The sequence below is a fragment of the Tupaia chinensis genome, unplaced genomic scaffold, assembly GCF_000334495.1.
Source record: "Tupaia chinensis unplaced genomic scaffold, TupChi_1.0 Scaffold000440_1, whole genome shotgun sequence".
NCBI classification, from domain to species: Eukaryota; Metazoa; Chordata; class Mammalia; order Scandentia; family Tupaiidae; genus Tupaia; species Tupaia belangeri.
The window spans coordinates 38549-62394 of record NW_006159945.1 but is presented as its reverse complement, the minus strand read 5'-3'; the positions used below and the strand labels follow the sequence as shown (position 1 = coordinate 62394).

General features: G+C 40.8%; 1 protein-coding gene and 1 long non-coding RNA gene across 2 annotated transcripts; one reads left to right on the top strand and one right to left on the bottom strand.

The window, feature by feature from the left end:
* Positions 1–29: 29 nt before the first annotated feature.
* LOC102493687 (phosphatidylcholine translocator ABCB4) lies at positions 30–18863 on the top strand. Its single transcript, XM_014590418.2, has 7 exons — positions 30–254; positions 3166–3220; positions 11723–11780; positions 13139–13330; positions 14756–14927; positions 15963–16087; positions 18695–18863. The coding sequence occupies exons 3-7, from the start codon at positions 11773–11775 to the stop codon at positions 18735–18737; spliced, it is 540 nt and encodes a 179-aa protein (XP_014445904.1). The 5' UTR covers positions 30–254; positions 3166–3220; positions 11723–11772; the 3' UTR covers positions 18738–18863.
* LOC114009033 (uncharacterized) lies at positions 1514–3012 on the bottom strand. Its single transcript, XR_003550516.1, has 3 exons — positions 2940–3012; positions 1636–1708; positions 1514–1532 (listed from the first exon to the last, which is right to left on the bottom strand). It is a non-coding gene; the product is annotated as an uncharacterized LOC114009033 (long non-coding RNA).
* Positions 18864–23846: the final 4983 nt, after the last annotated feature.

The window sequence follows — 23846 nt, the reverse complement described above, 5'->3', positions numbered from 1 at the left end:
GGGGGACGGTGGGCGCGGGGCGGGAGCAGCGGGACCTCCCCCGAGAGCGTCAGGTCTCCGCGACCTGAGCGCCCCGCTCAGGACCATCAGAGAGGCTACAAGAAGGCTGGTGGTCCCCTAGGAGCCCAGCCAGGTGCACTGGGACCTGAGACTGTGCTTTCTCCCCAGGCGGAGATGGATCTGGAAGCCGCAAGGAATGGAACAGCCGGGCGTCCCAGGAGAGCTGAGGGCGACTTTGAACTGGGCAGCAGCAGGTACTTCAGCCCCGTGAATCAAATCGACAGGGCCAAGCTCAGTCTTGCAAAAAAGTTGAGAAAGTTAGCTGGTGCCTTTGGCCTTTGGAGGCTCTTTGGAGAATTATTTTAAGATTCAGAGCTTGGAGTAAAAGTTTCAAGTGGCCTCGAGGAATGTTGCTGAGGATACTTTCGAACAGGCTGTCTTTAAATGTGTGCCTTGCCCTGGGTGCAGGGCTGACTGGATATATGTGAATGCATGTGCTGTGTGGCATTCCTTCTATTATGTAACTTAGAACTTTTACAAGTAACTTTGATGTACATCAGAGTTTTCATGCTTAGGGAACAGCAGACATCTGCTGCTGATGGTTGTGCTTTTGAACAGGGGCAATGAGGAGAAACAAGCCCCTGCCTCCACCTCCCTGCCTCCCCGCCCCCACCCCCAACCCAGGGGGGTATTGCTCTTCCTCCTTGTTTTACCTCTCCCCCTCCTCCCATGGCCAGGCTGCTTCTATATTTCCATGAGCAGAGGAGAGGGCCTTGACCAGTGCAGTTCTTCCCTAACCTGCACTTCCTAATTCCTTTCTGTTCCATTGCAATGGAAAAATCTCAGCACTTCCTTTGGTCACTGGTCCTTCTCCTGAATTTGGTTCCTGGGACCTTGTTCTGTGCACTTCAGAGGCCTCATTAGGGGCAGAGTAGCCCAGGCCATGCCACCTTTGTTTCCTCTTGCACTGTGGCAGTAGGGAAGCATTTTCACCTTTAGCCTGTAATGGTTTTGAGGCTGTATGGTCTTTGAGTTCATGTCAGGCCACCCAGAACTAACTGACCAGTGTCATCAGTGCTCATCCAGAAGGACACACTTATCATGTTCCTCAGTTTGTCCTCAAGCTGCAAGGAGCCTGATTAGTTAACTGAAAATGCACCTATCTGATAGTCCAACTGAAGCATTATTTCAGTCTGTTAACTTGTTCCAACAGTGACATGGCTCTATTCCTTCGACGTACCATGGTTTTTATTCATAGAAATGTTGGTTTTGCAATATAGAATTGGAAAACTGATAGATGGTATTACCGAGGAAAGAAAAATGTGGTTTTCGTGGGCTGGCCACTTGGACTGCAATTGACTGTGGATCTATTAATAGATGGCATTTTCATGAAGAAGGCTATTTGTGTATTGCACTGGCTGAACATTTGAGAGCATACAGAGAAGCTGTCCCTGCAAAAGGTTCAGTGACACTCCAGAGCCCAAGGATGACGTCCGATGGGAAGCCTGCAGCCTTCTGCTGGAAGAAGCCAGCTGCTCAAAAGAAAAGTTTAGACTGTAAGATTATGGAATTAAAGATAAACAGACTCATTTTTATAAAAGCAGACTGAAGAATATACATTCAAAGGAAGCCTACCTCAGTATTTAGAGCCAGTCGAGAGTTGGTTATGTGGCTCCTCCAGTCATGCTGCTATCCCCTGTAACACATTCTTTGGAATATGTTTAGTTGCAGACGTTTCTCTAGTGATTTTAGTGACTATACTACATAATTTGAGATCTAGTCTTAGGATAGAGGAAAAAGGATTATTGTATGACCCCCTTCCCCTTGGGGAAGGGATATTTTCTCTTTCTCTCCCCAACCTGCACGTGCTCTTTAACAGTAAAAGAAAAAAAGAGAAAACTCTGCCTTCGTGGAGTTTACATTATTGAAAGGATGACAGGCATAAATAATACACAGCCCCAATAAAACAACAGCTCTGTAACTAGGAAATGAATGCTATGAAAAAATACTAATCAAGGTTAAGGAGTCAGGAGTGCAAAGAAGAAATACTTTGCAATATCAACAGAGTGGTTAGGCAGGTCTTATTTTGAAGGTGATATTTGAGCAAAGACTTGGTAGAAAGTAGAGGAACGAGCGATGTGGGGGTCTAAGGGAGAGCATTCCTGGCAGCAGTAGCTGACAGTGCCGAGCCTTGCATGTTTGCCGTGTTCACAGGACAGCAGAGAGGCTGAGGAATTGGAGCAGAGTAAGTAGGAGTGGGAATGAGAGATGTGTTCGGACAGGTAATAGGAGAATAGATCAGGTAGGGTCCTAGGGGCTGGTGTATGCACTCTGGTTTTCCCTCAGAGAAAGATAAGAGATGTTGTGGGTTATTAAGCAGAGTGATATCGTGATACAACTTGCTAGGTTTTGTTTGTTTGTGTGTTTGTTTACACCGCCAGTGTGTGCACTTACCCAGGAGAGACAAGGAGAGGGAGAAAAGGTCCCTAACAGAGTGTGATCACACTGCAGTCCTCCTTCCATCCGGATTTCGAGCATGCGTGCACATGCACCTGGCATCTTTTACAAGCCGCAGTGGACCATGTGGGATCCAGCTCCCAATGCATTGCCATAGCCACTGTCTGATAAGGTCCAATCAATGACTTCAGCTTTTAAAGGAGCACTGTGGGTTCTGGTTAAGGATAAACCAAAGAAGGAATGGGCGGAAGTAGAGAGACTAAGAAGAAGCTATATGACTGAGGACAGCAATATAAGTGTGAGAAGTAGTTGGATTCTAGGTGTATTTTGAATCCTAGAACCAACAGGATTCCTGAAGCCACACATTCGCCCCTCCCCCACGATCCTTCAGAAGTGTGGTCTTTACTAATTTTAAATCAATGTGTATAGTTTTTTGAAAAGGAAGAAGCTAATTGATTTGGCAGGCACATTACGGTACTCACCTTCCTCTGTGGATGCCCTCGCTCCTCTTTCCATACATCCTTGTAGTACCTTGGACAGTTACCTTCACACTTGCTAGCTGCCTTGTGGTGTTTGTCAAACTAGACTTTGACATTGGTGGACATTGCTCTTGAATTTGAACGTATTACAAAAGTTTAATTTTATAACTAGACAGGCTTATGTTCAATTGACTGTGAAACATTTTAAATTTCATCATATTTTTTACAGCAACCGAGACAGGAAAAGAACAAAGAAAGTGAATTTGATTGGGCCATTAGCATTGGTAAGTTGTGAAATATTAAATGTGAATAACCCTGCCCTCCATTCAAATTCAGGGTCATGAATCATAGAGCAAAGGCTTTGTCTATAAGCAGCAATAGGTGCCCTGGCTCTACCTGTGCTGTCTAAGGTCGACCCACGGTCTCAAGGTGGATGTTAAAAGAAGCAGAGACAGGCTACCTGTGGCACAGGACGAAGCTAACTGGTGTACAGGGAAATCGAAAAGTGTGAGTAGCACCATGCAAACTCACCAATTTCAGGAAAACACATTGCATTTGCTTCACACTCACCACTATAAACTTAGCATAAAATAAATTTGCATATAAGAAGGTGATTGTTATCTACATTAGTTTTAAAACACATTTGACTTCCAGAAAAATTGGTCAAATATGGGGTAACTATGAGGGATTCTTACTATGCTTAAGACAGTTTTTGGTACTTTTCTCCTGGTTCAAGGCAACCCAACACATCATTGGAAGAAGTCAAATCTGTTTTTCTTTAATGTGTATCAAAGAGGCAGCCCAAGATAGCATTTGCCCACTTTTGGTAATTATGATGTATTTCAAACTATGACAGTCATTAGATAGAAGAGAAGTTAGAACTAAGTGACATGTCAGCTGAAACCTCCTGCTTAGAGGTAGGGTCCCAGAGAGGATTACCATATCACAATCCCTTCTCTTCCATTCTCCACTTGGAATTTTGGGCAGACATGCACATGTATCTGGTGTGAGTTTCAAGCTGCCAGGTCTGAGACGTGAACCACAGGTGGCTGTGTGGGAGTCCAGAGATGTCACCATTTTGCCATCTGCTGGTCCCCTAATGCCCGGATTTAAAATCTGTCTCCTATAGACAAAATGCACTCCATAATTTAGGTAGCATCAGTATAAGAGTTTTTAAAATGTTCACTAATTAGGAACTACTTATTTAGTTACCATTGGAAGACTTAAGTGTAATTTCCTAAGAGTGTATTTGATTGCCTGATAAATACAATGGGATATGTTTACATAAATATTGATAAATGTTCATCTCTTAGAAATCCAGTAAAGGCATCCTTTAGTAGTTGGAGCAAACTCCTACAAAAATGCTACTTATTTATTTTCAAATACTATTACCTCTGAAAAGACCCTCTTTCTAATAAAAATAACAATAATGGTAGTCTTTCATCATGTTTACACTGTACTAGGTCGCATACTAAGCACATAGTACATATACGATCTCACCTAACCCTCACAAGAGCAATCCTACATAATAGCTAATAGTGTTCGTGATATATGAGGAAACCAAGGCTCGGAGAGGATAAATAACTTGTCTGCAATTACACTGTTTGTGAGTGTTAGGATGGAATTAAAACCCAGGCCTTTTTTAATTTTTTTACGAACATTTTTCAAGATTTTTTCTTTATTTCTTTGATGAGAAAGAGATAGACGGGTACTCCAAAACAATCTTCACACTGCCATCCACCCTAGCCTCAGTCAAATTTAAATGAATAAATCATTCTTAAAAAAGGAGTGGGGGGCAGGTAAATGGAATCAGTATGAGAGTGATCTGCTTTGGCTCTCACACAGAGTCCCATAAGTTGATGTCATCTATAAAGAGGGGGCCTGGTAACAGCGTTGGAGTGGGATTCCAAAGCATGTACAGGGATCTCTCAGGATGTGACCCTGGGATCCTCCCACATGGCTTCAACATTACAGAGATCGGGTTACCACTGTGCCACTGCAGCTAGCACAATTCTGGTTGTTCTGCTATCCAAATCAGGTCCATGGCCATGTGCATTACACTGCCAATGTAACTAATCTTGCTTACTCTAGAAAACAGAATCCGTTTAGGCAAATTTTTGATGGATTGGTTGTTAACCAAAACTTTAACACAAACACTGAAAAGGTAAAAAGTTGAAGTGGGACAGGATCATTTAAAAACCCTGTAGAGTGCCAGCAGATGGCATGAAGGCTAAGGCAGCTAGATCCTACATGGCAGCCACATGGTTCGAGTCCTGGACTGGCAACTTGAGGAAACAAGTAGGTCGTGTGTGCCATGTGCACATGTGCAACCAAAATTCTCAGAGGAGGATGGAGAACGGGTTGCATGAGACTATCCCCCCAGGGAGTGCTTTCCCACCCACCCCACCCGTGTCCCTTCATCAAGCACACACACCCTGCAGCTAAATTCTAAAAGAGAACATATCTGTAGAGTAATGGCAGAGGCAGAATTTTTCCTTTTCTACTTTTATTTTTAGAAGATCTATAGATTTATTGTATATTCACATCATCCCGATGCCCATAGGGGGATATATTGATCAAAAATTAGTTTCTATTCAGTGTTAGAAAAGATCAGATTGGGACCAGCAGTTAGTGTAATGGCTATGTCACTGGCCTCCCACGTAGTCGACTGCGGTTCGAGTCCTGGACCCGGTGGCTTAAACTCACGCCGGGCACGTGTGCGTGCATGCCCAAGATCCCGAGAGGAGAATGGAGGAGAAGGGATTGCGGTGTGGCCATCCCCTCTGGGGGTGATTTCTCGCTTTCTATCTCTCTGTCTGTCTCTGTCTGTCTGGCGAGTGCACGTGCCCTATAGCGAAAACCTCTCCAAAAAAAAAAAAAGATCAGATTAACAGATGAATGGATAGATTAAATATGGTATATACACACAGTGGGAGGGTATTTAGCTTTAAAAAGGAAATTCTGACACATATTACAACGTGAATGAACCTTAAGGACATTATGCTATTCGAAATAAGCTAGACCCAGGGGAAAAAAAGTCAAATACTACATGATTCCACTTTTACGAGCTATCTGTAGTGAAACTTATAGAAACAGAAAGTTGAATGGTGATTAACAGGGAGTGAGGGAGAGAAAATGAGAAGCTGTTATTGTTTAGAAGGCATAGAGTTTCCATTTTGCAAGATAAGAAAGTTGACAGGAGACAAGCTGGTGGTATGGTGGTTAAGGCACTGAACATTCCCACATAGCCAAACACAGTTCGAGTCCCAAACCTGGTGGCTTGCTTTCTCATTTTCCCTTTTTGTCTCTCTCTCTGTCTCTCTCTCTTTGGTCAAATTAAAATAATGAATAAATAAAATAAAACACAATTCTTTAAAAAAAAGAAAGTTCACATTGTAGAGCAGTATGAATATGCTTGACACTTATAAATAGGATGGTAAAATTTTTATTATGTATATTTTATCATAATTCAAAAAACTTTGAGTCTGAAACAGTACAACTCATCACAGATGAGTTTGCATTTGGACCAATTTTATTAGTCCTATTTATGTTTTATTAACACCAGAATAGTTGCACAACTTTCTTTGGAGCAGTTTGCTGGATTTTTTTTTTTTTTGAGAGTTTTTTTCTATAGGGTGCGTGCACTGGCCAGAAAGACAGAGAGAGACAGAGAGACAGGAAGCAAGAAATCAACCCCCCACCCAACCCCCACACCCCCGGGGGGAGATGGCCATGTTGCAATCCCTTCTCCTCCATTCTCTTCTCGGGATCATGGGCACACATGCACACGCGCCCAGTGTGAGTTTAAGCCACCAGGTCCAGGACTTGAACCGTGGTCGACTACATGGGAGTCCAGCAACATAGCCATTACTTGTTTGTAATTACACAACTAAATGGCTTTGAAGCTGAGTAAGGCAGACAAGTGCCATGTGTTGTGCCCAGGGCCAATTTCAAGGTCTCTCCAGGGAGCGGCACGAGCAAGTCTCTTACAGACCTGATTGCCAGAGTGATGAACTCACGAGAGTTGCCAACTTTGTTTCAGTGGCCTCCACCTTGTAAACACTTCTGTTCAAACAGATCCTTGATGCTCTGTAGCCATATTCATTATTAGACCTACTAGTTGTCTCGGGAGACTTGGAATGGAAGTCCCTCAAGTATAATGAATTTCAGTGTGCACTCTTAAGTAGTTTGCAAAAGTAGTATTTTCTTGCCTCTTTGGAGAAAGTGAAGTCTTTAAAGGAAACTCACTCTAAATCTAGAGTGCTCCTAGATCTATTTAGAGGCGTAGAGTTTAGGAGAAAAAAAAAATCCATGTGAGTTGGGGGTAGACAGGGAACTTAGCTCAGCTCCTAGCTCATCTTGTGGAGATGTTTATTGAGAGTCTATTCTTTAAAATTGTTGGATTCTTGGACAGCTAGGCTAAATAGCAGCCAAATGAGAAGGGAATGTTAGAATGTTTAAATTACAAGAGGGTCTGACAATGACTTATTGTGAACACAGCCCATCCTTGTCAATAGAATAAAGCTATCTGTGAAAGGGCTGCTCCCACACAATGATTCTGTTGTGCAGAAACCATGTATAAAACATCCTGCATCTAAAATGTTAAGGACAGAGTCATAGAGAACAGTTTTTCTGCAGAGTGTCAAGAACATGATATCTTTTATGCCAAGCCAGTGATTATAACCATCTAGAAAATTCTGTAGAGAAGCCTCTATACCCTGCATGTCCTTGTATGGTCTCAGGGTTGAGAAAGGAAAAGGCATTTTTGAGCCCTTAAATTACCTTAATTCACTGTCCACACCATCTAAGCTGCCTGAAGCAACGTCAGCTCTTTATTTTGGGTTGAATAGTTATTTTTTAAATTTCATTTTCTTTTATACATTCAATCACATTATTATTTGGCTTACAAAATGGATATTTCAACAGGTGAACATTTCTCCCTACTACAGTTGATAAAACTACAAAATATCTTCAACAGATAATACCACATTTTTTTTGTGTCATTAATGCTTTACCTCCCTGTTTTTCTTCTAAATGTCCTTCCTCAGAACCTCCTCTTTCACACACACTGTATCTGGTATTTACAACTATATACTGTGTTTCTATATCCTTTAGTCAATTAGTTCCGGTCACAGAGTGCGGACACTCGGTTAATATTAAGTAGGGACATACAATGCTTCTCCTTCATAGCCTGGCTTGCTTCACTCAGCAATAAATCTTCCGTATTCATCCACTTCCTGTCAAAAACCAGGGTTCTGTTTTTGTGGGGTTTTTTTTATGGCTGGATAGTATTCCACTGAGTATATGTGCCACAGTTTTTTCATCCATTCATCTGTTCATGGGCATTTGGGTTGTTTCCATGACTTAGCAATTGTGAATAGTGCCGCAATAAACATCGATGTGCAATCACTTTTCCGATTAAGTATTCTTCCATCTTTTGAGTAGATACCACGGAGTGGGATTGCTGGATTATATGATAGTTCTACTTGTAGATTTTTGAGAAATCTCCAAATTGTTCTCCACAGTGGCTGGGCCAATTTACATTCCCACCAGCAGTAGAAGAGAGTTCCCCTTTCACCACACCCTGCCAGCACTTATCATTTTTTTAATCTTAGTCATTCTGACTGGGATTTTGAGTTGAATAGTTCTAAATGATCAAAAAAGTCCTAGACAGAGACAAAGAAGGCAGATATTGATTGATTTTGAGACTCAAAGGTAATAATGAAGGCTGTTTTCTTATCTAATCCTTCAATGTATACTCTTGCCTCTTAGGCCTTTCAATCACCAACTGTCTGACCATAGGAAAGTTACTTAACTGACCCATTGGAATCAAGTGGGCTTTACAAAATGGGATGCTCTGGAATTACCCAAAGGATCCGGTTTAACTGGGCTTGGATGGAGCCTGACACCTGTGCTTTTGTAGGCAACTTACAGGATTGTAACAGGCAGTCAGCTTTGAGAACCAGGTGACTACTTGGAGGCTGTGAGATTGGAGCATGATAGGTGTATCTGATGATACCGTTTCTAGGATCCTGCCAGATCCAGAATCTCATGATTCCTCTCTCTGCTCAGTCAACCCACATCGTCCCCAGGCAGAAGGAGGCTCTGGGCTCCTCAAGTTACCAACTCAGAACTATAGGTGGTCGGAAAAGTCATGATATGTTTTTCCATGAAAAAAATGTGCCATAGCTTTTCAGACTAGCCAATAGATAGCCATTATTGGCCTGGGACTCTGAGAAACTCTGAATCAGGAATGTCCAGAGATTCTTATTTCCTGGGTGAGTGGGTCAACCTTAGTTAGGATACTCTTCCTGGGGGAATTTAGATGTTTGCCGTGGCTGTCATTGAATAAAATTTACTCAAGATTTCACTCGATTTCTACACTCAGAAAACACACACATGCACTCCAATACACACAGTGTCGTATCTCCCAATACTACAGCTTTAGAATAGTGCGTCTGCCTTTAGTTCCAAACATTGTCTCAATTTGTCATATTTAAGAGCAAGGAACGAAATGAGCACACAGAATTGAGCTGATAAAAAGAGAAGGGAAATGGGGTATTTCCTTGCAGGTCTGGTAACTGATAAAGAGCTGGAGTACTCATCAGAAATGTCTGGTGTGAACATCAGTAGAAGTTATGATTCTGAGGGGAAATTATGCCTACTTGGGGCCATGTACCTTGTAATTGGTTCTGACAGTAGTTTAAGTTTTAAATCAGTTTCAACCATATCTCACTTTGGAAAAAGATAAGGAGGATACACAGTACCCAGAAAACATGACCCCTGGGCTGTTTACACATGACACAGGAACAAAGATAGACCAGTTTCTCTCTCATAATCCCGGTAAATGGGAAATACCTGCCCTGGTGTATTTAAGCACTGGTGTAGTGGTGTTTTGTGATTGCTGACTATACAGGTTATTCCCTTTACGTGTTTTCACTTTGTGGGGGGTTTTTTGGGGGAAGGGGGTTGCCAGAGGGAACATGCACTCACCAGAGAGAGACAGAGAGAGAGAGAGAGAAAGCAAGAAAGCACCCTCATGGGGGAAGGTCCTGCTACAATCTGTTCTTCTCCATCTCTCTTTGCTTTCAGGAGTTTGGGTGTGCCCACACACAGGCCCAAGATGTTTGTCAAGCCACCAAGTCTGGGACTCGAACCACACAGTCAATTCTTTGGGATCCAGTATCCTTAAGTACCGCACCACACAGACTGGCTCCGCTTTGTGTTTATAGAAAAGTGAAAGTGGGACTGGCAGTCAGCGTAATGTCTATGTCGCTGAACTCCCATGTAGCTGACATAGTTCACGTCCCAGACCTGGTGAATAAAAAACTCATGCCGGGCATGTGTGTGTGCGTGCCCAAGATCCCAAGAGGAAATGGAGAAGAAGGGATTGTAGCCTGGCCATCCCCCTAAGGGGTGTGATTTCTCGCTTTCTGTCTCTGTGTCTCTCTGTTGTGTGCTCACACCCCATAGTAAAAAATCTCTCTCTAAAAAAATAAGTAAAATAAAAAATAAAATCTGCAGAAGCAAGAGCCAACATGAAAAGAAAGTGTCCCTTAAATCCTGTGTGTTCTTTGTTAGCCATTCCTTTCCTCTTCTCTGCCTTCTCTATGCTTTGTGGCTCCCTTGTCCCTGTCCTTAACTGGCTCCTCTGTGCTGCCTTAGGAAGCTGCTTTGCTGATGGCCCCTGCCTGCTAAGATGGGGAGAACCTGGGAAGGATACGTCTCCCAGCTGAGCCCTTGATGCTCTGTATCTAAACTCATGGGCTCTTCACTTAGTAAAGTGAAAAGAGTGTACTTGAGCATAAAAAGAAGAGTGTAGGGGCCAGCAGGTGGCCCAGTGGTTAAGGTGCTGGATTTCCACATGGCCAACCATGGTTTGAGTCCCAGACCTGTGGCTTAAAACTCACGTGGGGCATATGTGCATGCATGCCCAAAGTCCCAAGAGGAGAATGGAAGAGAAGGGATTGAGGCATGGTCATAGCCTAACTCAGGTTGACCCACCCACCTAGGAAGTAAGTGATTTCTCACTTTCTCATGTGCTTTCTCTGTCTTTCTGGTGAGAACATGCACCCTATGGCAAAAAAAACTCTTTCTCTAAAAAGAAAAAAAAAAAAGAGTGTGAGCTCAAATGGTGTTGCAGCAGTAAAATGTATCCACCAGGGAAGGTTTTGGGCTCCCCTCTGGAGACTGTCCTGAATGTAACAGGCACATGCCTGCGTGCTGCCCATCATTTCTACTGGCTGCTGCTGCTGGTGGGTCACAGCATCAAGAGCCTGTCTGGGGTGCTGTCTCTCTCTGTCCATCTCTCAGTCATGACTGAAATGAAATAAACTTTTTAAAAAGAGAGAGAAAGACTGCTTTTCTTGGGACCAGCAGTTAGCGTAATGGCTATGTCGCTGGACTCCCATATAGTTGACCGTGGTTTGCGTCCCGGACCCGGTGGCTTAAAACTCACGCCAGGCGCGTATGCGTGCATGCCCACGATCGCAAGAGGAAAATGGAGGAGAAGGGATTGCAGCATGGCCATCCCCCCTGGGGGGTGACTTCTCACCTTCTGTCTCTCTGTCTCTCTCTGTCTTTCTGGCAAGCACACGCGCCCTATAGCAAAAACCGCTCCGAAAAACAAACAAACAAAAAATTGACTGCTTTTCTTAGAGAACCTTACCTACCACATCTTCTAACTTTCATATATTAAAATTCTTAATAGATTTTACAAACCTGATGATGCCTATTAATAGTTCAGCCATTTACAGATGTCTTGTTTCTCTTTTGTTTTAATTTAGTGAATTTTTCATTGTCGCTGCTAAATCCAGGTAGAATTCTGGAAGAAGAAATGACTAGGTAATTGATAAATATGCATACCTTGTACTATATTTAATGTGTCACTTGAATGTGAGTTCAGCTACAGAGTCATAAGAACATACAAAAGCACCTGCACTCTTTACCCAGAGTCAGCTGTTGTAATCATTTGTGTCCCGCCTCCGAGTTAAAGTAAGTGGCATATGTCACGGCTCTGTACTTCAGTAAGGTTCCTAAGAATAAGAATATTTTCTTACATAACCACAGTGCAGTTACCGACTTTAGTAAGTTTAATATTGATACAGTTCTTCGACCTAACCTTCATTTATATTCCAGTTTTGCCAGTTGATCCAATAATGTTATTTATGGCCTTTCTTCCCCTTTGGTCTTTTCAAAGGAATGTCAAAAGCCCGTAACATGATGTTTGTATGTTCGCAAATCAATTACTGTTGCTGATTAAAATGAGTACTATCTGTCTGCTAAAGCAGGTCTGAAAGGCTTCTATCTGGAAATAGTTTTTAAATGAGATTAAAAGTATATTTGAAAGTATTGAAATTTATTTGTTATTATTGAAGACAATATTCTACTAATTTGGTTAAGCCTTCACTCCAATTCAGTTTGAATTTTTGGCATTTTATCATATTACTTAAGAGATATTTTCCCAGTCTGTCAAATAGGAAGAACTTTTATTTTTTTTGGCCCCTTGTGTAAACTAGATGGAAAAACACAATAAGAACCATTTTATATGCTCAATCCCTTTACTTCTATATTGGCAATATATAAATTTCAGTATTAATATTATATGAATATGTTTAAGCCTTCACTCCAAATCAGTTTGAATTTTTGGCATTTTATCCTATTACTTAAAAGATATTTTCCAAGTCTGCCAAACAGGAAGAAGTTGGTGTTTGTTGTTTTTTTTTTTTTTTTTTTTTTTTTTTTTTTTTTTTCCCTTTTTTTAAAAATGGGGAAAACACAATGCCCCTTGTGTAAACTAGATGGAAAAACACAATAAGAACCATTTTACATGCTCAGTCAGTTTATTTTTATACTTGTAATATGTAAATTTCAATATAATAAGATACGCAACCAGAATACAATTGTGAAAGTGTTAAATTGTATCTGTAAACTGTTGATACTGGTTAAAAATAATTAATACCATTTTCTTTTCAGCTAACCACTAAATTGTATCTCTTTTTCTTGCTAGTTCAAGTAAATAGATTTGCCATCATGAAAATTTAAGAAAAGATAAAAATAATCTTAATGTGTACTTTTTAAAATGTCCTTATACAATCTTTGTGATCAGGTTAATAAACTGATTTAATCCCAATTCTGAAAATTCTCCTGAGAAAGACAAATAAAGAACAGAATTTAACAGAGCCTTTCTAATTATGTTCCAGGTATGCATATTACTACTCAGGATTAGGTGCTGGGGTACTCGTTGCTGCCTATATACAAGTTTCATTCTGGACTTTGGCAGCTGGCCGACAGATTAAGAAAATCAGGCAAAAGTTTTTTCATGCAATCCTACGTCAAGAAATAGGCTGGTTTGACATCAACGACATCGCCGAGCTCAACACAAGGCTATCAGAGTAAGTGCGTTATTAACCTCACGCATACTGTAAGAGATTAACCACTAACTGTGAAAATTTGTCAAGGGACATTTTGATGTAAAAACCAGTGTACTAGATTAAGTATTTTAAATGTATGGAGAACATATCACCTGACCGCCATTTCTAGCAGCATCTAGAGTATCTCTACAACAGTGTTTTTTCCATATCTATGAGTTTTCATGACTTTTCCCCCTCCAGTTATATAGTAGATTTATTTAAGGACCAAGTGGACATCTTTTTGTTTTTTTAAGAGGTTTTTGCCATAGAGTGTGTGCATTCTCCAGAGAGAGAGACAGAGACATTGAGAGAGAAAGTGAGAAATCCCCCCGGGGGGTGGGTGTGGCTGGGTGTGAATCATTGCCCCCCCTTCTCCCTCCGTTGTACCCAGCATTATTTTCAAGCCACCAACTCAGGACTTAAACTGCAGTTGGCCATGCAGGAGTCCAGTGACATAATCACTACACCGTCTGCTGGTCCCCCCCAGTGCACGTTTTATATCTGTTTATTTTCATGGAGCTTGCTACAGGGCCTGGCAGGTGCTCGACCCTCAGTAAAGGTAGTCGAATAAATGAATAAATGATTGGATTAATTCACAAAGAGATTTACTTTAGTAATTGTCGGCACTCCACTGAGCAACAAATAGTACAAGGCCTATTAAGTACTACACACCTAATAGTGCTACCCCAATTAGATGTAGCATTGTATCATTGAACAAAGCAAACATCTCTTTTTTGTAACATCTCCGTCTTTTTTGTGCTCCTATTCCAGCAGGGGGAGACAGATGATAAGCTTTTCCTGACTGGGCGTCCTAGCAGGAAAAGTGAGCAGATGAGGTCAAGAAAAGGAGGAGGTGGCTTTTAGGGCCCTAGAGGTTGCAGTGAGAACTTTAACTTTCACTGGAAGTGAAATGGCAGCCATTAGAAGTTTGGGGGATGAGGAGTAACAAGGTCAGCCTTCCATTTGAAAAGGATCACAAAGGCTGCTCTGTTGAGAATGGATTGAATTTAAACCTATGAGCAAAGCTAGAAATAAGGAGTTCTCCATTATTCCTTCTCTGTGGTGGGGATTATACTTCCCTGCAACGGCTCCCTAGTTCCTGTTGCAATGCTCTTTCTAACTCTGGCTTTTATAACATATGTTCACAATGTTAATGCTTCTCTTATAGGATTGACTAATTTAGTAGTATTAACTTTAATAATACTAACTTCTTAGAAGCATGGACTAACCCTGAATTTTGTTCGTTTGTGCAGTATTTAGGTGGGGAAAATATCATTCAAGAGGCTAAGATTGAAAGAGACTTGAAGTAGTATGGACACGCTTGACCTATGTGTTTGTTCAATGTCTACTTCACCTTTCTAACTGAAGACCTCCTGCCTGTAACCACTTAGGTGTGATCTTTTTTAGTGACATCTCCAAAATCAGTGAAGGAATTGGTGACAAGGTTGGAATGTTCTTTCAAGCAGTAGCCACGTTTTTTGCAGGATTCACAGTGGGGTTCATCAGAGGATGGAAGCTCACCCTTGTGATAATGGTCATCAGCCCTATCCTGGGACTCTCTGCAGCTGTTTGGGCAAAGGTATATGAAATATGAGCATTTTCTATGTGTTATATCATAACAACAGCCTAGTAGTTATTTCTAGTAGGCGGGATGCGGATACTTGTACATATTTGTATTAAATGTCCATTGAATCCACGTCCGAAAGCATGTTGTTAGTATGACAATTTAGTAAGAAGATTAATTTTTAGTGTGATTCAAAGTGTCACAGTTATAACCTCAATCACAGGTCTATTGCACTGCTATTATTTGTTTGGGCAAATCTCCTGGCATAGTAGCAAAAAGGATAAGGTATAGGTATGTCCTTATTCAAAGAAACACAATTTTAAATGTTATAATCTTCCAAATTATTGCATAAATATATACATTTTGAATAGCTTGATTTATTCTCTTTATTTTTGTTATGTATGATGGTTAAGTAGCACTCTGCCAGTTTTGCCTTGCAACAAAAGACACCTAACTTCCCCTTCTCGAGCCAATACATTGGAATTGATACATTCTACTGGCGATATTTGCTCATTGTAGGATTGATGATTTACTTAGTCAACTACTTGTAAATCTTAATTTTGATTCTTCTTTAACTTTGCTCCTAAAACATCTTATTTAGCCATCATCTTACTCAGTAGAATGCCCATGAGTAGACCTGAAAATAATATTTTCACAGCAGTTGAAAATTGTGACAAAATAAAGGAAAGGATGAATTTTTTCAATGCCGCTAAGTTTTATTTTTACTTTCCAATGAACAACAACACAACAACAAAAAAATAGTAGATGTTGAATTTCACACTATTCGCCAAAATGCTATTTAGAGGACTCAGCATGCATTTCCTTTTCCCGGCCACCCTTGGGATCCTGTCCCTAGGCGGATCTGATCCAGCTTTTGTGGGAGATGGAAGCAGGGCCTGGATGGCATACACTGGGTGTCATTTGCTGTGCGACTTCAATGTTTGGTAAATGATAGGGTTAGGGAAGGAACAAGTAGGTTAAAGCCTTGGCAAGACTGGATTTTAACTTTTGTCCTCATACAAAAGTCACGATTGTTTCTCTTCTGTCCAGATACTCTCGACATTTAGTGACAAAGAACTAGCTGCATACGCAAAAGCAGGCGCCGTGGCAGAAGAGGCTCTGGGGGCCATCAGAACTGTGATAGCTTTTGGGGGCCAGAACAAAGAGCTGGAAAGGTCAGGAAGGTTCTTTGTCCACGAGTTCAAAGAACCCCCTTTTACATTTGGTTGCTTATTCTTTTGTGGTATATGTTCACTACTTTCCCTTTCCTACTATTAACCCTTCCCCCCACAAATTATAAGCAGCCTTTCCTGTAGTTTGATGTCAGGCTCAAAAGCAGAGTTTCTAGCCTTGTGTGCTCCATGGATTCCTTTAGCAATTACGACACCCATGGGCTCTCTTCTTGGAATAATGTCTGTAAGCATATATCAAAATGTATCTGGTTACAAAGGGAGCCAGCTATATTGAAGTTATGAAGTACATTTTTTTTATTTACTCTGTAATGATCATGAAGTGGAATATAGAAAAGAAAAACAAAGAACTGTGGACCTCCCAGTTACTACCCAGGATGCTCTGCAGTGGGGCCATATAAGTCCTCCCAGGATGGTCTAGGCTTCTTGCCCTGGCTTCATCTTCTGACCTTAACATCCAGGATGAGCTTGGCAAACCAGTTAGCATCTGGAGATGTGTCTCAAGGTCTTCTTTATGAACCTGTGCTTAAAACCCTGGGCAGTTGCTTTAAAAGCAAAAAACCAAACAACCCTTTATTGGAGTATAATCAACATATCAACGCTCTACATGGTTAATGTGTACATCTCAGTGAGTTTGAGGATACATATACACCTGTGAATAGTGACTACCCTGCTTCACCTAAACACAGATTCTTACCTAAGATTTTCTTTAAGTAACAGTATCCCCTAGGATAGCTAGATAGCTGAAAAAGGATTCCCTGAAAAGTATTTTCTTTGGCATTCTAAGGGACTCCAGATACCCAGAACTCTTTGAAATGAAAACTCTCTGGATATGCTCCAGGGTTGAAAGCAAATCCCCTCTATATCATTTTCTACTTTTCTACTCCTTAATCCCTCTTCTAAACCAACATGTTCCGGTTCTCTAACTCTTCCTTTTTTCTCTCTCACTGCTGCTTCCTGTACACAATAGTCCACACGTACCACACTAACCCTCAGTTGGACCTCAGGATGTCAGTGTAATCAGTGCCACTCCATTAGCCGCGGTCAGCAAGCTGCCTAAGTGAAGGTAATCACAGCATGTCCACCACTGTCACTGGAGCCTTGTGTCACACCGGGGCAGACATAAATCTTTTTGCATGCACCTGGAGGCCCAGTCACGTAGGAGTGACCACAGGGCATCCTGCAGTCTTCCCAGAGATGCAGCCCTGCTGAGAACCGCACCCAGCAGAGAGAAAGGTACTCATGAGCTGGGTGCTTTCAGTACGTACAAGGCAAACTACTGATGGCAGCGTACATTTAAAAAGCCTAATGGTTTCCTGTATCTCATATGGTTGACCTAAAGAAAGTGGTGGTACTGGATTTTTTTTTTTTGGTACAAAGGGAAACACCCTAATGTGTGTGATATTTGTCCCAGAAGTCTCACTGTGTAGCTGTTGGATTTTTACCCCCAATTTTGGGGAACTGAAATAAAATTTTACACACTCTGGGTCTACTATCGAAAAATATATTTAATTTTACTTGATGCAAACAATATGTGCCGGGCGCGTGTGCGTGCGTGCCCATGATCCCGAGAGGAGAGTGGAGGAGAAGGGATTGTGGCATGGCCATCCCCCCTGGGGGGTGATCTCTCGCTTTCTGTCTCTCTGTCTCCCTCTGTCTGTCTGGCGAGCACACATGCCCTATAGCAAAAAAAAAAGAAAATCTAAAAAAAAAAGAAAACAATACTGTAATTTAACTGAACTAGTCCAGGCTTGTATGCCTTTGTTATCAAATCTAAGAAGGTAATAATATGAATTTGCACTGGTATTCAAAAATATGATAGGCATAGAATGAGCATTAGTCAGGAAGACATGAAATCCTAACACAAAAATGGTAATAGGAATTATCAGTTTGCAGACACTTTACTGACCACTTTCTGTAATTATCTGTAGCCCTCACAATGATCCTGTAAGGTAAGCATTATTAATTCCACTGATAAAAGATGAAACTAAAATAGAATAGAAGCCTGTATCTCATAAGTAGTATCCACTTAGAACCTCATACTTGAGAGTTGAAAGTCAATCTGATTTTTTAAAAAATTAACACCAAGGAGAGAAACTCAAGTTTATGTACAAGAGCATGTAAAATGTCTGTTTCTTGCCTGATGGGGCAGTAGAAAGATTTTCTTTTCTCCGGAGAAGAGGAATTAACCTGAGTTAAGAGTCTAACTGTTTAAAAGACCTGAATAGTATTTACATTTTGGTGCCAATCTTGGCTGACTAGTTTAATCTCTTTCCACCTTGAGTCTCAGTTGTGAGCTGGCTGTAAAGGTGACAGAAAAGCGCTCCCATAACCTAGGCTGAGACTTAGTTCTGGGGGGGGGCACAGGAGTGGTGATTAGTCTGACAGGAATCAAGGGAGAGAGGCGCAGGCCAGTCGAGAGATGAGTTGAATCTGTTCTAGTCCCAGCTGAGCCTGAGTTGGTTCAATCCACAGGAAACTGTATCTCTCCAAATGATTCTCATGTTCCTTAAACCTCCAACTATACAGGGGATGAGTATGGTTTGGATTATGGATCATTGTTATAATGTTTTCCCCATCATTTTCTGGTAGGTATCAGAAACACTTAGAAAATGCCAAAAAAAATTGCAATTAAAAAAGCTATTTCAGCAAACATTTCCATGGGCATTTCTTTTCTGCTAATATATGCATCATATGCACTGGCTTTCTGGTATGGATCCACTCTGGTTATATCAAACGAATACACGATTGGAAATGCAATGACAGTAACTGATTTTTCTAATATGTATGGAAAATCTGAAAACACTGTTCTTCTATCTACCTTCTCTTTTCTTTTATAGCATTTCTTTCAGAAGGATGAGCCATGATTATTTGTCTTTGGGGAAATCTTTGCTCTGTCCTATGGGGTAACTTGTTCTCTGTAATATACAGGAGGCCTTCAAAAAGTTCATGGAGGGTTGGTTCCATGGCTTCATGGTTAAGGGAGCTGAATCCCACATAGCCAATCACTCAGTTTGAATCTTAGCCTCAGTGGGTTGAAAAATACATGTGCATGCCCGAAATCCCAACAAGCTAGAAAAACAGAGACGGGATTGTAGCATGACTGTGCCCCACTGAGGAGTGCTTTCCCTCCCCGTCTCCCTCTTTCTGGTGAGTGCATGTGCTTTCTGGCAAATTATTTTTTTAAGTTTCAGAAAATATATATTATGGGAACAGCAGTTAGCGTAATGGCTATGTCGCTGGACTCCCACGGAGTCGACCGCGGTTTGCGTCCCGGACCCCGTGGCTTAGAACTCACGCCGGGCGCGTGTGCGTGCGTGCCCAAGATCCTAAGAGGAGAATGGAGGAGAAGGGATTGCAGCGTGGCCATTCCCCCTGGGGGGTGATTTCTCACTTTCTGTCTCTCTGTGTCTGGCGAGCACACGCGCCCTGTAGCAAAAACCTCTCCAAAAAAGAAAAAAAAAAAAAAAGAGAAAATATATGTTATGAAAAAGCAGTGCCTGGATTTCAAAAAAACTTTGCACCAAAATGAACAATTTTAATTCTATTTCCATGAACTTTTTGAAGTTGCCCTTTTTTATATATATTTTTTTCCAGTGGAATATAAAAAAAGTCATTGATTATTTAATTTATACACCCAAAATAATTTTAAAAACTAGTAGAATTATTAAGTGTGCATCATGTAATATTTAATGTTGAATAAGATTAATATGGCTATATCTTTGATTTGATTATTACAGTGTGTGTATGCTTTGAAAAACTCATACTATAACCCCCAAACAAAGATATACAGTTATATGTCAACCCAAAATCATAATTTTAAAAAATACTGAAGAGAAATGTGCTAAGTTTTGTGTGTGATAGTGCAGAATTGTGTAAAGGTTTTACTAACCAGTGCACAAGAGTGATTTAGGGTTTCATGATACATGAACTGTTACTTTTATTTTTCTAATAGCTAGAGAGGATATGTACTCACTAGAGAGAGACACATAGAGAGAGGGAGAGAGAAAAAGCCCCTCCCCCTCAAGGGGTATGGTCGTGCCACAATCCCTTCATTGCCACTTCTTCCTGTTAGGATTTGGGACATGCATACACAGGTACCTGATATGTTTTATAAATTATAGGGGCTGAGATTTAAAACACATTTGACCAAATGAGATCTAGTTCCCTTAAACACTAGGCTATAGACTGGCCCAAACTATTACTTATTATGTTAAAAATTTGTAAAAATGTATAGGTAAAATGGTGCTTTTTAAAGAAAAACTCTATGGTATCAAAATCTGTCATATATCATATTGAGTATTCTGTGTAATTTCATCATGGCTAGAGAAAATCATGTAGGACTGAATAATACCAACAAAAAATATTACTCTCTGGTGACATTAATTTCAGAGTCAATGTAATAGCTTTGAAAAAAATCTATCTGCCTCTGTATATGTTTAGGAAGAAAGCAACAGATAGTTTGGTAAACTAGACCAAAAAATTATTTCTGAGGGTGAAGAATTCCATTCAGGCAAAGAAATGCTATTGATATGTGAATCTTATCAAATATGTTCTTTTGCTAAAGAAAAAGTTTTAAGAGGATAAAGCTAAACTTCATCCCATATGTAGCGTATTTCAAACAAATCACATTTTAGATAATAAGGAAGGCCAGAATGTGACTTAACAACTTCTCATGTTCTTTTGTTCAGGTGTTTTTTTCAGTTCTAATCAGAGCTTTCAGCGTTGGTCAGGCTGCCCCGTGTATTGATGCTTTTGTCAATGCAAGATGAGCAGCGTATACAATCTTTGGTATTATTGATAATGTAAGTTCATGGTTTTTAAAATTTTATTTGACTTTATTTATTTTTAATTTGACCAGGGAGGGACAGAGTGAGAGAGAGAAAAAAAGAGGGAAAGTGAGAAAGCAAGCACTAAGACATTTGGCAGGAGCATGTCCATGAAGTGGCACCAGCTGAAACTCAGGGTGAATGACAATGTCAAAACCCTTTTGGGAGTGTTTGCTCTCTCTCTCTCTCTCTCTCTCTCTTTCTCATTCATGGAAGAAATAAATTAAGAAATAAATTTTTTTTAGAGATTTTTGCTCTCTTGATGGAGAGCCAGGAAGTAAGAAATCATCCTCTGGGAGAGATGGTCATGTGGCCATCCATTCTCCATTCTTCTTTCTGGATTCTAGGCACATATGCACATGCAAACAGTATGAATTTCAGGGCACCAACTCCAGGATTTGAACTGTGGTCTACCAAATGGGAGTTCACTGTGTTAGCCACTAGGCAACCTGCTGGCCCCAAACTTAAGATTTTTCTAAACTACAATTTAAAATCTGTGAAAGCAGATTACAAGGCAGAAAGAAGCTCCCTGTGGCCTAGTTGTTAAGGGAATAGGATCCCACCTGACTGAGTGTTTTTAGTCCCAGACTCAGTGCTTGAAAAACATGCTGCACATGTGTACATGCACGCTCCACATCCTGAAAAAATGGAGACGAGGAAGAGAAAGGATTGTAGCATGACCATGCCCCATCTGGAGGTACTTTCTCCTTCACCCTCTGTCTCTGGCAAGTGCACACACCCTCTGGAAAATTAAAAAAGAAACAAAAACATAAAAAGGCATTACAATAGAGCACCAATCCCAGGAGCGAATACAAAGTTTTCTAGGATACAGAGATAGTTTTTTACCCTTTGTTTATGATAGACTTGTGCACATGCACACAACGCAACAGCAACTGAGAGAAAGAGAGGGACACTCTCCACGGCCTAGCTATGCCATGATCCCCTTCCTCCAGCCGGTCAAATCCTGAGCCCTCATGTACATGCCCGGCATATTTCGGGATAACTGGGCCAGAAACTTAAACCACAGTTATCATGGGATCTGTCTTCTCTAAAGCAACCTATTGCTCCTGTGTCAGGGAGCTGAGCCAAAGACAGGGTCTCACCATGTTAAATCCTGCCCCAGGTTAAATCCTGCTCATCTCCCTTAGCCAGATTCCCAGGTACTTGCAATACCATGCCAGGTGGTATTGCAAGTACCTGGGAATCAGTAATTCTCTTCTTTTACAATGAATTTTTGAAGGAAACCAAATGCCTAAGAGTTGGGAAATACTAAATGGTTCAGTAGAATATATGTTCAGTAGAATAAAACACCATAATGCCTCAAAAATGATATGTAGACTAGCCAGATAAATGGACATTTTTATTCAAATTTAGTGTTAATAAGTAAAAATAATGACATGCTTAAAACAACCTAAAATACTTTATGGAAAGAAATCCATCCATGAAAAACTAGGCATGTGTGTATGTGATAAAATCCCAAGAGGAGAGTGAAGTGATTGAGGTGTGGCCATCCCCCCAGGGGGTGATGTTTTACTTTTTCTCTCTTGTACTTTCTCTCACTCTCTGGTGAGCACATACACCCTATGGTGAAGTTAAAAAGAAAGAAGAAAGAAAGAATGAAGGAATGAAAGGAAGGAAAAAATATATATAAGAAGTAAGTATCAGGGGCCACATGGCTGACCATGGTTTGAGTCCAGGACCTGGTGGCTTGCTTTCTCACTTTCCTTCTCTCTGTCTCTCTCTGGTGATCACTTATGCACTATAGCAAATTTTTAAAAAATGATGATAAATAAAATTAATTTAAAGAATATCAAAATAGAGTATAATTTTATTTTTATTCTTACATATTGTTATTTCCTTCTGATGGTTATTTCTAACTGTTGAAATAAGTTGACTATTCATTGAGACAGTTTTTCATAGCATATTGGAGTCCTGAAGCTTTAGATATAAAATGGTTTTAAATATTCAATAGGAAATATTTCTTTCTTTCAGATTAATATTGACGGACAGGATATTAGGACCCTTAATGTAAGATACCTGAGAGAAATGATTGGAGTAGTAAGTCAGGAGCCGGTGCTATTTTCTACCACAATTGCAGAAAATATTCGCTATGGCCGTGGAAACGTCACCATGGATGAGATCAAGAAAGCTGTCAAAGAAGCCAATGCCTATGACTTTATCATGAAATTACCACAGGTAAAGGGTCTGATAATGTAGTTGTGTTAGAAGTTAGAATTTCATCTCATGAGACTGAGTTCTTTCTTCCAAGGTTAAGTTGGTGATGTTTGAGATACAAGGTCGTCTGACTTTGCTAGGGTTGTTTCTGAATTGTGCAGTCTGAGGTCTGAAGAGGTTCGTCTGGTATATAAATAATATTACATTTTGTATATATATTTTTTAAATTGATTTTTTAAGAGGTTTTTGCTATAGGGCGTGTGTGCTTGCCAGAAAGACAGAGAGAGAAAGCGAGAAATCACCACCCAGGGGGATGGCCTCACTGCAATACCTTCTCCTTCACTCTCCTCTTGGGATCTTGGGCATGCATGCATAATGTGCCCGGTGTGAGTTTAAGCCACTGTATCCAGGACTTGAACCGCAGTTGACTATATGGGAGTCCAGCGACATAACCATTATACCAACTGCTGGTCCCAGTATGCAACAGTACTTTACATATTCCCAATCATCCTCTAAAGCAGGCGACAATGTTGCCTGAATTTTACAAATGTGGAAACAGAATCAAAAACTAGAGGTGTCGGGACCAGCAGTTAGCGTAATAGCTATGTCGCTGGACTCCCACGTAGTCGACCGCGGTTCGAGTCCCGGACCTGGTGGCTTAAAACTCACGCCGGGCACGTGTGCGTGTGTGTCCAAGATCCCTAGAGGAGAATGGAGGAGAAGGGATTGTAGCATGACCA

Bases quoted from the DNA above. Each gene is read 5' to 3' on its own strand.
- LOC102493687 (XM_014590418.2), top strand. The intron at 13,331-14,755 runs GTAAGTGCGTTA...GATCTTTTTTAG, and splicing joins CTCAACACAAGGCTATCAGA to TGACATCTCCAAAATCAGTG. The intron at 14,928-15,962 runs GTATATGAAATA...TCTTCTGTCCAG, and splicing joins CTGCAGCTGTTTGGGCAAAG to ATACTCTCGACATTTAGTGA.